The 14402-nt window shown below is 39.6% G+C and overlaps 1 protein-coding gene across 2 annotated transcripts in view; it reads right to left on the bottom strand.

The window, feature by feature from the left end:
* Positions 1-3361: 3361 nt before the first annotated feature.
* COQ8A (coenzyme Q8A) overlaps positions 3362-14402 on the bottom strand; it is a 55978-nt gene continuing 44937 nt past the window's right edge. For both annotated transcript variants that reach the window (XM_060754164.2, XM_060754165.2), the window contains 7 exons: positions 13028-13109; positions 11698-11791; positions 11261-11402; positions 9306-9413; positions 7989-8054; positions 6817-6903; positions 3362-4747 (listed from right to left, as the gene is read on the bottom strand). In XM_060754164.2, the coding sequence (XP_060610147.2) occupies positions 4445-4747; positions 6817-6903; positions 7989-8054; positions 9306-9413; positions 11261-11402; positions 11698-11791; positions 13028-13109 (882 nt within the window). In that variant the 3' untranslated portion in view covers positions 3362-4444. The remainder of the gene's footprint in view (positions 4748-6816; positions 6904-7988; positions 8055-9305; positions 9414-11260; positions 11403-11697; positions 11792-13027; positions 13110-14402) is intronic.

Below are 14402 nucleotides of genomic sequence, written 5' to 3'. Positions count from 1 at the left end.
GTTACAGTAGTCCAAGCGGGGTGTAACTAAAGTGTGGAAAACCATCTGACATCTCAAGGTATGGGTACAGCTGACACACAAGTTTATTGTTATTACTGAGAACTGAAAAATCCCTGCTGACGCCTGCTGACACACTATCCCTTTCAATTTGAGGTGGAATAAAAACATGGTCAGAAGATTTTAAAATGTTACTGCTCCAATCTAGAGGACGTAAAATTTCATAGCATCAAATGCCCAGAGCAGGAAGGGAAGGGTTGAATTGATTGGCATTACCTCTGTGCTTTTTAGGAAAAGGTCTACCTCTTAGAAAAATCAACTTTATAACCAGCAATGTATCTAATCCTAGTATTACACAAGCCACTATTTCATTGGGTTGTTGTAGGTTTTTCCGGGCTATATGGCCATGTTCTGGAGCCAATTTTCATGGCCATATAGCCCGGAAAAACCTACAACAACCCAGTGATCCCGGCCATGAAAGCCTTCGACAATACAGTATTTCATTATTAGATGAATCCATGTTCAAATTTATTTCCCCCCTTAAAGAAATATTTCACAAATGGTTGAAAAATCATGAAAACCAATTTTCCCCTGCCCCATCCTTCCTCCCTCCACTTGTTAAATATAATACTTTGGATGAAATCATGACCCTGGTGTCCTTGTTTTGGTTTGGTTTTTTTTTTTTTGTTTTTTTTTTTTTTTTTGGGGGGGGGGGGTCCTAATACATTTTTTCTTCCAATTGTGACCAGCATGAAAACCTTACTTGTAATTTAGTGATTTTTCCAAGAAAAGAGCTAGTTGACATAAAATAGACTGCTAAGTACCAGGAAATGTGTTAGAAGTAACAAGCAGACTAAACAATGTCCATGCAGTTTTGTCACAAAGCACCAGGGAACCCAATTGGCTTGCAAAGGTTTGGGCTCAATAGGCCCCTTGTCAGCTTTTTATACTTTTCTTTGTGTTTTAATCATCCTCCACACATTTCGTGCCTTCCTCCTTGAGCCCACCCCAAATTAATGGGGATTTTTTTCTTACTGAGTGGGGTGAACACTACACTGTTAAGAGTTGGATTATATTAGAAAATAATGCCTAAACAATTATGAAATGACATTTACAAAAAGTACTAAAAAGTAATCGTTTTCAGCTAAGGTTTTTGTAAGTTCTTACTCAAGAGACCTTTTATGCTTTGCAATTGAAGCATTACTATACATTTCAATCATTCTTTATATAAACTTACCTATGCATCATGTGAACATTATGGGAGATAAGACGCAGAGTTCTACGTTTCCTAAGAGGAAGCCTGAAAATCTATTAGGAATCTCTACTAGATAGCCTTCCATCATGCTGTTGAACCATGTTTAAAATAATGTGACATTCCCTTATGAACTCTCAAGAACTGACTCATCAGGTAGCTAGTACATGTCAGGAGCTATTGGCTTTTGTATAGCCCAGCCTCCCTGTCAGCAACATGTTAGGATCAGTCCACAGTGGTGCATTTTTTTTCCTACTGGGTTTATTTAGCATTCATTGAGAGCTTAATCATGTAGATTCCTCACTTCATCGATTCATATTCATGGTTTTTTTATCCAATGATTGTAACTGTCAAGTCAGTAAGAATAAGTAGGACTCAGGCTTTCTTTAGCTATGTTATCTTTATGTTCATCAAACAAATACTGTAAGCTAGTGTTTTTCGCAAAGAAAAAGCTGAATGGGGTGTGAAAGTATGATGTAAGAAATTATTTTACCCAATACTCTTAATTTCAATTTGCAACTGATTCAGGAAAGATGAAATGATTATCACTATGCATACATTATTTCATCACATAATAGTCACACTTCCCCCCCCCCTTTTTTTTCCAAAAAAGGGGGTGGGACTATTATGTGAGGAAAAAAATCTCCTTTTGATACTCTGGTTTGTGTTTTTTAAAAACAAATAAATAAAATGCCTTACCTGCAAAAGAGGAGAAGGTGGGATGATCCAGCTTCAACCAGCTCCATTTCTGTTTGATTGTTTTTTTAAAACTGCTTTGGCTTTGAGAAAGGAGGGGAAGAGATGCCCCTCCATTCTTACATTTTTTGAAGGCAAGGCAGTCTACAAAATCAGAAATTGAGCTCTTTGGAGAAAGGCCTGAGTTCCAGACACCTCCATTTCAGGTTTTTTAAACCGTCTTGCTTCAGAGGAAGGAAGAGTGGAGCTCCAGAGACCTGCATTTTTCAGTTTTTAAACTGTCTTGCCTTGTGAGAATGACTCTGCAACTATTACACAAGGAATACAAAAATTTGCCACACCCAAAATGGGGGAGTTACTATTACATGGTGTCAACTACTGTGGGATGAAATACGGCAATTCATTTTTCAAGTTGAAAGGTTGGATATAATTCCTCTATTGGTAGTTGGCTCTGCCTGAACATTTCAAGCGATTGAAGAAATCTTCCAGCAGCCTAGCTGCATGTGATGAAAACTGGATCCGACTCATAGCATTTAGCTTCTACAATGGTCATATGTCTTTTGTGACTTTTGAAAACTGAATAGAACTAATGTGAAGAGAATACTTGCTAATATTGTTTGCAGGCTATCAGAGGGCAGTAGGATGGCAGATAGCATAATGAAATGAAGAGCAACTCTTCTGGCACACCAGCACAAACAACATTCTAACAAACTAGCCAATTCAATATAGTTCATTATAATGTAATCCTGCCCTTCAGTATCATTGCATCCTATTCGCATCAGAGCTGGAGAAGGAAGAGCCATACAATACTGTAATAAAGAGCAGGAGATGTTTTTGGAATGGGAAAGTGGCTGCAGGGCAAACTATCCCATGCATTCCCCATAGCAAACTAAGCATACCCAGTATTTACAATCAGCATAGGGATATGTGACCTAAAGGCATTAATGCACACTTAAACTGTGGGCCATTAATTTTGGAGGCTACAAACAATGCTGAGTCAGATATTAAGTCTCTTGTGTGGACTACAAACCTACCAGTACTTCTGTGCCAGATTGTTCATTATGGATAGAAAGGCCACTTAGACTATCCCAACATTCCTGTTTGCTGTAGTCTAAGATACCTTGAAGGTATAAAGCGGGAATCTCCAAGTGAATATGCTTAGAATATTTTTGCTTGCTCCATCATCCTGTGTAATGGAATTTTCCAGTTCCATTTCATTCCAGTTATATTAAGCCAAAGGCATTATTTCCCACTTCAGGCCTTCCATCCAATGCATAAAGATTTTAGACTACAAGTGCCAGGAATGTCTTGGATGGCAATACTGTATCCAGTCCTCCCAAAGTAAAATGGATTAAGCTGAAGTGAAAACGAAAACTGTAATGCGAGTCGTTCCACTAAGTCAGTGGACAACAGTCATCTGCACAAGCACTTCTTTATTGGAAATCAATTGAAAGTTGTACAGCTTCAAACTCTTACAAAAAGTCCAAAATACATTTGCCAGCTTGCCTCCAATTGTTTAAGGTTGTGCGTTCAGCTACTTACATGTATATTAAGCTTTTCAATGTAATCCCAAATTGCCTTCTTCGATACTGCTATAAGAAGCCCAGAGTACAAGTTTCCCCCACTTGCCTTCCATCAATAGTTGCACTCCAAAGATGCAAACATGAAAATGGTAGGACTACATTTTCACAGTTGGGCTTCTACAAATGCCAATTAGAGCTCTGGTTCCGCTGAATCATTTAATGAGAACTCCATGTATTACATTCCCTCTGCTTATACATTCAACTCAAAGAATCAGAAGAGAGCAACTGAATTTCAAGCAGAGTGTTCTATATATGCCACCACATCTCTTGCATCTGATTCTTTAAAATCTTCACTTTCCTTGAAAATTAACAACTGAAGGCATAAAAAATCCCTATGTACACATCTTGTCCTGCTCCACCAGGAAATCCCATTACAGACTCCCATCAAATATGATACAAAAATAGGTGTTTTCTCTGTAAGTTATGTTGGCAACCTTCTTCACAATATCAAACCATTTGTATTCCACCTTAGACAAAAAACCCTGAAGGACATCTAAAAATGGGGAAAAACCACAAATGTTTGAAGAATTACAAATAAGATTTCAATGCCAACTTATTTTGGTTCACTTTCCTCCACCTGCTGTTACTTTTTTTAAAGGTACACAGCGATTAGTATTAAACTATGAAAATGAAAGCCCATACCTAGGATAGTAAAGAAACACAGCTGCCTAGTTTTCCTCCAGGTACCCTATACTAGCTGATTGCCATTTCCTGTAAAACAAAGTTACACAGATAATGGTGAGTGTATAAAGTGCAGGAGATACGATTAATAGACAAACAATATTGCCCTTGAAACCAGGCGTTCTCTTTCCAGGTGACAGGTTGCCATGCTTCTGCAGTGATCCTGGGGTTGTGAGAAAAAACCGAATGGTGGTTAACCACAATTTGGACGATTGGCCATGTAGCACAAGGTGTTTTAACAGTTTTTATTCTCCTCCTTCTTGGCCTTTCTGCTCCAGTAATTCCCGTAGGCTTCCTGAAACATGTCCTTGCATGGAATTTTGGCCTTCAGTTTGGAGCATATGAGAAAAGAACCCCCCATTTTCCGATGGAGAGAGTAGGTCTCCTCAGGTGGAGGGACCAGCCTGTGCTTCAGCATGACTGGGATTAAGCCATGTATCTTCTCTGTGGTATGTTGGCAGCCAAAGTCAAAAGGTTCACTGGAAGCAAATGCTTCTCCCAGGATGAGGACAGCATCCAAATGTGCATCTTCCATTGCCTGAGAGAAAAGAGAACAAAAAGGTGCCATTCCAAACTTAATGGAACAGATGTATCAAAAATACTGGGGGGGAGGGAGAGCAACTATCATTTACATTTAATAATACATTTTGTGAACTGGACAAAACAATGTAACAGCTTTATAAGCCCACCCAGAAACACAAAAGTCTAGCCTGGCAGATACTGTTTGCACAACTAAAATAAAGATGCAGATTTCAGGCACTTCAGAAGTCAGGAGGCTTGCTCTGTATTCTCTGTGTGTGTATGCGTGTAGAGAGAAAGAGACACTACAAGCAGCCTAGTTTCCCATCAAAACCTGACTTGTAAAGAAATCTACTGAATATGGACACCACAAAAATACAGCTGTAAGCACATGAAACATCCAACACACATAGTGCAAACAGATATACAATCTAGTATGGTACAAAGACTAAGCATCTGGTTTACTATCTTATAATAAATTACTTCTTACTTGCAATAGGACTCCTTCAGTAAGAATTTTTCTGCACAAAGAAAAATGAGGGGCTCCTGTCTTCAACTATGGGACTAAGTCTCGTTGATTGTTCCATTTGAAGCTGAAGGCTACCTCAATGTTTGATTCAATCCACACAACAGACCTTCAGAAACTGTCCCTTTTGTGACTTCTTAAATTAAAAACAGCAAGCTCCACCATCCCATGTGTTACTACACTGATTCCAGCCTCTACATCTCCACAATTCAACTGAGAGGAACCATTCAAAACCGAAAGTACACATCCTGTACCAAATCGCAAAGGCACCAAATACCCAAGGGTAAGTTTCATTGTCTATTCACCATCGATCATGAACCTACTGAACCAAATCTTTAAAATTTATGATGGGTGGATAAATTCACAGAGGATAGCACTATCAATAGCTCTTAGGCAAGATGGCTCCTTATCACCTCTTAACCACAAGTGCAATATGTTTCTGTATATCATAAGAAGGGATGACAAGGGGGCTATACAGAGGGTGATCTTTCCATAAGTCATTATGAGAACAGCATGCTGAGCTAGACAGGACTTTGTTCTGATCAAACAGAGCTCATAAGAATACAACATCAGAAACCACACATGGATGCAGTAGAGAAAACCTCATCACTTCCAACTTCACATTTCTTGCAATTCTGCCCCTTCACTTTTTGCTTTACACTGCACAAACCAAACACCATTCCAGTCTCCTGCTACTCCTAAGCTTCGGGAAACAAAGGACTCTCTAGACACACCACAATGGGGGAAAGGGACAAGGCCTAGTCCTGGAATTGCGTTTCCAAGAGTGTCTAAAAAAGGAATCAGTGACTGTCCTCCTGGGCCAGGCCACATGGTAAGAGCTGTTCGGCAGTAGAATATGCTTCCTCAGTGTGATGGAGTCTCCTCTGGAGATTTTTAAGCAGAAACTGAATGGCCTTTTGGTAGGGATGCTTTGAATGTGTGTTCCTGCTGGGCAAGAGGCTGGACTGGATGGCCCTTGCGGTCTCTTCCAACTCCATAATTCTGATTCTACACAAGCAGTCAAACTGCAATTCTAATTTTCAATCCTGCTACAGATTATAAATTGAGATAACAATGTATGCTCTTCAATGCACACTTGGACAAAACAACTTTCTGCATGACAAAGCAAACTAATTGGGCTTTGGGGGGAAACCAGATGGGCCAGAAATAAAGCTTTGCAGGTTATGTTTGGAAAAGAGGTATTCACTGTTAGTTTTACAAATCTGGATTGGTTTAGAAAGTGTAGCCTGAAGCCTAGGTTCACACTTTTGCTAGTAAGTTCTACCCTAGCTTGGCAGAACATATGCTTTGCAAGCAACACACCACAAGAAGCAGGAGAAGCCTCTCTCCATACACTACTATTGTCCTCATGCACATGTACCAGGCTTAGGTAAGAAACTTGGCTTATTATTATGTGCTAATGCAACCAATGAATCTCTCTGTGAACACTCCCATTTCAAAACTCTGTATCCATTGTACTTTCTTTAGCAAAGCTTCAGTAAAACAAGACTGATGTCACAGCGCTAGTTAACCATAGAGTAAACTTCATTTCTGCTGTGTACCTTGACTTCGTATCCAGTTAAGAATTTCATTTCTATTGATTTCCTCAGCACTGTCTCTCGGTCCATCTCAGCAGCAGCTTTGATTAACTGCAAGATGAAAAACAAAACAAAATGAACCTTCAAAAGCTAGAAGGCAATAGGGTTGGGAGATACTCAAATTAAGCAACTTCAGGTTAATTTTTATTCTCCAACCCAAAAGTGGCTCAATTATCCAGGAAGACTAGGGATTTTCAACACATGATAAATATATGCCAATAATTTTTTTTAAATGCAAGCAGCTTGAAAGTTCAAGAACTTATCTGCCTTTACAAGGAAAGAAATCTGAGATCTAGATGAAAGTAATAGATGCATATTTTTTAAACATTACCAATAACAACAGATGACAAGAACCACAAGACAGCACATTAAAAGTCAATGAGCTATTGTGGCCAAGCAGCACAACTTCTCCCAAGCTGAGGTCCTTCAGATGTCAGCACTAATAGTCCTATCAGCCAAAGGCATCAATAATCAAGAATGATGCAGGGGTTGGATATAAAACATCTGAAAGGCACCAAGTTGGGGAAATATGAAATCTAGCCTTCCTGGGCATGGAAATGCATATCCTGGGCATGGAAAGCATATCCTTTAAAAAAATCCATTGTTTTTATAAGAATATTCATCCAGATATTGTTCACCAAAAGAGATTTCCCTTGTAACAAACTGGGTCTCATTCATCTGCTCAAACTGACGGGCATCTGTCTGGCTCTCAAATTGTCCACTACCATGAGGACAAAGGCAAGGGAAAGCAAAGGACGAAAGCAGCAAAAGTTTAAGAATTTAAGCCAAGGGAATGAAGAGGAACCAATATATGAGCTTTCTTGGGTGAAGCACGGAAAAAGAACTGAGGAAGACAAGGGATGTAATATGAAATACTTCCAAAACAATGGGTAATCGGTCCCTTGTTTCCCCTGAGCAATGCCTGGAATTAACCCATTCTTGGATGGCTCATTCTCTACTGACTGAGAATGTTTCATTTTTAAAATATGCATTAAAACACATTTGGTGAGTCTCCTGGGATGTATCAAAATATTCTGAATTCACACAGGCACCCCTAGGCTTGGGGCCCTCTACACACATGATCAGCACATGTCTCCAGCTCACAAAACAGATCTGAGCAAAAGCAGAGTCCTCACCTCTATGTAGACGTCTGTAAATTCTTCATCAAAGCCACGGGTTGCCCCAAAATCCAGAAGGGCTACCTGCATAAAGAAATGTACAAATATTTCATGTGGAGTGGTTTCTACTGTGGAAAGACTGCAAATGTTTGATGTTTTTCTTAACAGTCAGAGTTCTTCAAAAAAATTGCTTATCTTGAAAATCTAGAAACAGAACCCTGTACATAGAACAAAAGGCATCACTGTCAAAACTGCTGGAGCTTGCAAGAAGTCTATTACTAAGAAATTACAGCAGTTTGTTTTTCAGTTTTGTAAGCAGTAGAAACAAAGACAAGAACACATGACCTAAATGGGCTCACAGGATCAACTGGGTAAGGCGACCCAAAAGGAGCCAATGAAAGAAACTGATACTATAAAGCCCCTCATCACAAAGCAACAATATTGGCACAGCCAAGGGTGTTTGATCAATGTATACCCATATCTACCTTGTAGCACTGCTGCACAGCAGTGGCAATGCCTTTTTTATACCAAATGTGGCCTCTCATGGGACTTGTGATGCCACTCAATCAGGTACTCTTGCAACATCTTTCAGCTAATCCTCAGTCAACCCTTGGCTTATATACATGCAGAGCCATTATGGAGTTGTAGAGTACCAGATATTTTTGGAATATCCTCATTCAAATTCCCCACTAAATTACTACATTTAGTAAATAAACTCAATACAGTTACTATAGCTGGCATACTTTTTATGAGGGTAAAAAAGATGGGAAGATAACTACATGTATCATCTTGAATTTGAAGGAAGAAACGCAGAACATAAGCGAATGCTGCAGAAGCTTGTGTACTATTTCCGTGACCAGAGATTTTCAAATGCCAATTTAGTAAACACTATCACATGATATCAAAAGCCTCATTCAGAAAATCAGAAACAGTGAATACAGTGAAAATTCAGCTGGTTTGTAACTATTTGTCTTTAGAAATCCACAAATACAACTTTGTGGCATTTACTCTAAAATGCATGTTCCACTAGCACTAGACAAGAGCCCAACCAATGCCTCATATAAACAAATCTATCAGTAGACAAATTAGCAGGAAACAGGTTCTCTGGACAACACCTGAAAGCCACTGTGTTTTTTAAATGAAGTTAAATCTCTACCTAGAGCAGAGGTGGGAATCACATGCCAGGTACTTTTCCTGCTGCCAAACTACTCTAATCACTTCCAACTTTTTGGCTAAAGGGTCACATTAGCAAGCAAGTTACTAAAGAGGACAAGAGACAGTAACCCGATTCTGTCAGCAGGAATCACCTAGTCCACGTCATAGAGAGGGTCTTACCTTATGCAATTCTGGGTCATAGAAGAAGTTAGACCAGTTTGGATCAGTCTGCATATACCTGAACTCAAACAGTTCTCGCAAGCACAAGACCAGTATGTTGTGGCAGATCTGCAGATGTTCCAACAACAGGAGAGAAAAAGATGAGGATCGAAAACACCACTGGTGGGCAACAGACACTATCTTCTATCTCACTTATGCAATTTTAGATTTTTAGCACTCCTTGAAAGGTATGCCATGGCCTTCCAAGAATGCGTGTCAACTGGAGTATGTTACGAAATGTCCTGACAGCAGATGCAGCTAAGGTTCATCCATCAAACATTGGCTCAGGGATGCATGGAACTACATAGTTTGAGTTCTGAAAAGGGGATTGTGTAGCTTTTCTGATTAATGTTTGAAGCCACTCAAAGAGAAATAGGCCAATAACTCCTTTGTGGCAGATGACTTAACTGCACTCTAGCATCATCTGAAACATGCATCAGAAGGACAGAAGAGGAAACAAGAGCCATCTGAGATATTATCTACCAAGATTTAATTCACCAACCTCATTCTACATACTTCCAAGCTTGCATTTCTGGTGCTAAAGGGAAGTTTTGACTGTGATATAACGTGTTTATGCAAATACACTGTCATTTAGGCACGGTCAGCAGACCTGTTTTAGGACTGCTGACATTCATGGAACAGCACAAGAGAGCAACATGGCTGCATTTGGTCAGGGAGGAGAAGCACCTTGCACCAATTACTTCTTACAAGTCAAGACTGTTGAGATGAAGAGCAAGCAACCATAGTAGAGATACACTGTTAACTGTGTGTCCTTTGTATTGAATTGAAAAGCCAGCAACCAAACTAAGCCTTTGATTTGTTAGATTCCCGGGCAGGAAGAATGTACAGGAAAAATCAAAGCCAAGAACATTTACAGAGATTGCAAAAATATTTTTGGGACTATAAACTCCAAGAATCCCTCAGCCATTGCTCATACTGGCTAGAGGATTGTGGCAGTTGTAGGCTTTGAAAGGTTTTCTATAATATTGGAAAAAAAACCTACCATCAGCAGCTAGCCTTTCTCTTGCCTAGAGAGCACAAGCTATACTGTCATTCAGTGATGTGCTGACAGCTGTTAAGGCTGTTTATGACCTCCAATGTGGTATGTCAAGATCCCAAGGCAGCTCCATCTGCCAATCTGGCAGCAGCTAGAATTGTCTGTCCTCCAGTTAACTCTCCAGTCTGTACTATATTCAGCTTCAATGCCCTTTTGTCCATGCTTCACCTCTCTTCTACCCCTTGTTTACTGTGAGTACTTTTCCAACAGCCCTCGGCTTCTAGGGTTGATCCAGCTGGGACACCTATCTATATTTGGTCACATGTGCAATAAGTTGATGATGCATTTCTCATCACTTGTCCCAGGAAAACGAAGATGACTACTTTTGCCAAGCTAGTCATCCTACCTACAAGGTCACGTTTGACCTCTCAAAAGCTGTCTGTTGAAGGAGAAGAACCAATGAACAGTACTTTGTATTTGTAGCTGAAAATGTATCATTTAGGGCAGAAACCCAACTGTGGGTTCTCTGAAAATTAAGCAAGTGCTAGGCCTGTCCAAGAACTAAAGCAGCAGGTCAGGATCCTGTGCACAATGACACATGTGCAGCAAACACTCTGACAACAGCCAGACAGAAGGAGCTGAGGTGGGAAGCCTTTATGGCCCTCCTCCCTACAATTCTGCTGGGAGAGAAGGCAAGTGAGCCGAATCCTTTTCACAAGTGCTATTTCCAGTCCTCCATACACAAAAGCAACTATTAGATGGTTTCGCGGAAAAGCAACTCTGCTTGCCTGGAATCTGTCCATGGAAAATGCCTCCCCAGCAGCAGCCTTGCACTTTTCCCCAAGCAGGCTTCCACTGTTAACAAAATGGCCTGAAAAGGTTGTCACCTTCAAGATGAAACCAACCCAACACACAGTACCTCATTCCGGATCTCCTGGCTGAGTTCTTCAGCTTGATCCAGTGGAAACCCTGTGACCAGTTCTGTCGTCAGGACGTGGGAGCTGCACAACTCGTCCACCACAGCAGGGACATAAAAGAATGGGTGATCCTTCAGCAGTTCCCTGAGGGGCAGCCAATGAAAGGTTAAAATCTCCTTTAACAGGTCTGGTGTCTCTACAGTGTCTGGCCCATAAAAGCAGAGTTGCTTTGCCAAAAGGATGGTATTTTGCTCTTCACTCAGCCTTTTTTCTCAGCTTCAAATATCTCCTGTTCCCAGTAACATGCCCCAGTCAAGTATCTGGGTCAAAGACTCCACAAACTCTGCATTAATGCTACCCTGCAGGGCTTCATCAACATAATGTTTTAAAATGGGAGGGCTGGGGATAAAGAGAAGCAGAAAATCCCAGTGGAACGCACCTGAATTTCTTTGCACAGGATGCCTCTCTCTTATAATCACATTCCAGGGCCAGCTCTCTGCTCAGAACTTCAATCAGATGTTCAGGGAAGAGACCTAAAGGCAAAATTGAAAACTGGATAGAGAGCTGGCTTAAATAAAAAGCAACATAACTGGTAGCAGAACTCAGAGTTTGAGGATAGATTTCACAAAAACAATCATCTTTCATAAATTACATGGCTCTAAGGCCAGGAATGAAGGCTACAGGGTTTCGGCAAAATGCTGCCAAAGTAAAGTTTAACACTAGCAGGGATATGATGCCATCGAGATTGACAACTAGGATGGTGTCATTGGAAAAACACTCTTGTTTGGGAGTTATAAGCAGCCACAAGAAAAGAAAACCGTCTTCTCCATAAATGGAAAAAAGAAGAAGCACAACAAAGCTGTGGGTGCTTTTTATTTTATTCTTCAGTACCAAGATTAATGACATCTAGCAACAGGGATTAAAATTAAGGCCTTGGACCTTTGCCCAACATTCAACATAGCCAGGCATAGAAAACCCAAGGAAAGAAATTGTTCTCTCAGTTTGCCTCTGTGCACAACTGGCAACAAGTCCACAGATTTACAACAGAGGAGAGGTGGACAAATGTGTTGCGCAGCAAACTATTCTCTTTCTCTCCCTTGATGTATCAGTCACAAATGCTGGATGTAATTTTTTCAAAGCAGCATGAATCAGCTCCAGCACACACAATTCACAGAGCCTGGGAGCTCTCCAAAGAATTTTACTTGGGAGACATAAGAAGATGAAACCTCAAAACAACTATTTCTGTTTGTAGACTCAAACCCCAGTGACACTTTCAGCCCAAACCTCACATCAAGCATGGGTAACTTTGTTAAATGCCTACTAAACTGAATTATTAAACAAGTAAGTCAAAGATACCCCCACATGTGCTCCTTATGTAGCACCTGCAGCATGAATAAAAGGATCCCTTGTGTTTTAAAAAGACATAGTTCAGGTGCCCATCAACAAAAGCTATCACCTTATATATCAAACAGTATAGTATGTATCACTGTTGAGCTGATGGAAGGAGACACTATTTTTAAATATTTATTTCCCAAAACAATAGTGTAATCACATTAAGAATAAGATCTATCCCATCCTATCGTACTAGACACATTTAGGAATTCAAAGCATATTAAACCAGTATTTTTCAAAGAACAACAGGAACAGAGAAAGGCCATATAACATGTAACAAGATTCTAGAAATTTTAAGCTGCCCAACAAGCTGCTTTCTTCCAGGAATACAAAACTTCCCATGAAAATCCCTCCCACAATTGCAAGTGGCTTTTTACCTTCTGGGAGAACATTGCTCATACTCAGGACAGTCATCAGATTGCTGACATCACTATTAATGCTCTGGGCCACTCCAGGATACTGCAAAATAAAAGAGAAATTATGAGAAAATAGTTGGCCTGAAGCACTGTATCACTACTCCTTTGAACAACCCCTTCCCAAATGTTTTGGCCGACATTAGCCATGGTTAAGCATGATCACTTGCTAGGGAAGATGGGAGATGTAGCCCAATACATATGAAGGTTTCCAGGATGGGGAATGCCACTCAAAACAGATTATTACCCCAAATAATCAATATCCCTAACATGTTATGTGACTATACTACTATGTGTAAAATCAGTACAATGCATCAATGAAGAAAGCCCCTGCCAAAGAAGCTCCTTTTCACAAAGTCTTTTTATTTGTGTCCAGTCTCCCACTTCTCCATATCCTCTGTTTCTCTAGATATTTTCAAACACGCCAGCATTGGAAGGATGGTGAAGAAGGAATAACATAAATGCAAAGATGGGATTCTAGTCTAGTCAATCCTATTTTAACTGTGTGATCCTGCTTACAAGAGGCAGCTGTATCTAGAATCCTTGACTGAGCACACGTAAACAGGGAGAGAGAGAAAACAGAGAAGCAAAATACCTTGCCTCATCATCAACCTCAAACGTGTTTTTTTTTTAAAAGCACAAATCTACAAATACCAACAACATAGTGGAAATTATAAGAAAACTACAGGCCAAATAAAGGGGAAATCATCCCTATGTGCATTACGGAAGGATCATTGAAGGTATCGACAAAAAGGTTCAGGGTGTTTTTCTTTATTTAGTCATGGCTTATCTCATTTAGTTATTTTATTTCACAAGTGTGAATAAGAAACTTGTTAAAAGGCACTAACGTATTTGAACTACACAATGGCTGTGATACATTTTTAATAAACACTTGTTTTAGCCATTTTAATGCAATTTATTTTAACTGCGTTTAATGATATATGTTTAATGTTCACTCATGTCTTACATTATTGTCTAATTGGTTGCTACCTAGTTCCCATTTTAATGTTTAATATTTTTCATTATAAATTTATAAAATTACTGTTGTTATTGTGCATTATTTTGTATTATTTCTGATGTGTTTGTTGAAAGTTTGCCTATCTCTGTGTGTAAACCTGTAAACCACCCTGAGTCTTTTTTGGGGGGAGAGAGCGGTCTAGAAATAAATATTATTATTATTATTATTATTATTATTATTATTATTATTATTATTTATGAGCTGGTCATTTGTTTGGTTTTTTTAGATACTTGTTTCTAAACACATGCTTTACCAGAGAAATGCAAAAGATCTGGCACAAAATCCTTTAAAATATTATTCTCTTGTAACACAAAACAGTTT

The sequence above is a fragment of the Anolis sagrei genome, chromosome 1 (genome assembly GCF_037176765.1).
Source record: "Anolis sagrei isolate rAnoSag1 chromosome 1, rAnoSag1.mat, whole genome shotgun sequence".
NCBI lineage: Eukaryota > Metazoa > Chordata > Lepidosauria > Squamata > Dactyloidae > Anolis > Anolis sagrei.
Note: the sequence above shows the minus strand (reverse complement) of the source record. Positions and strands in the feature narration are given on the sequence as shown.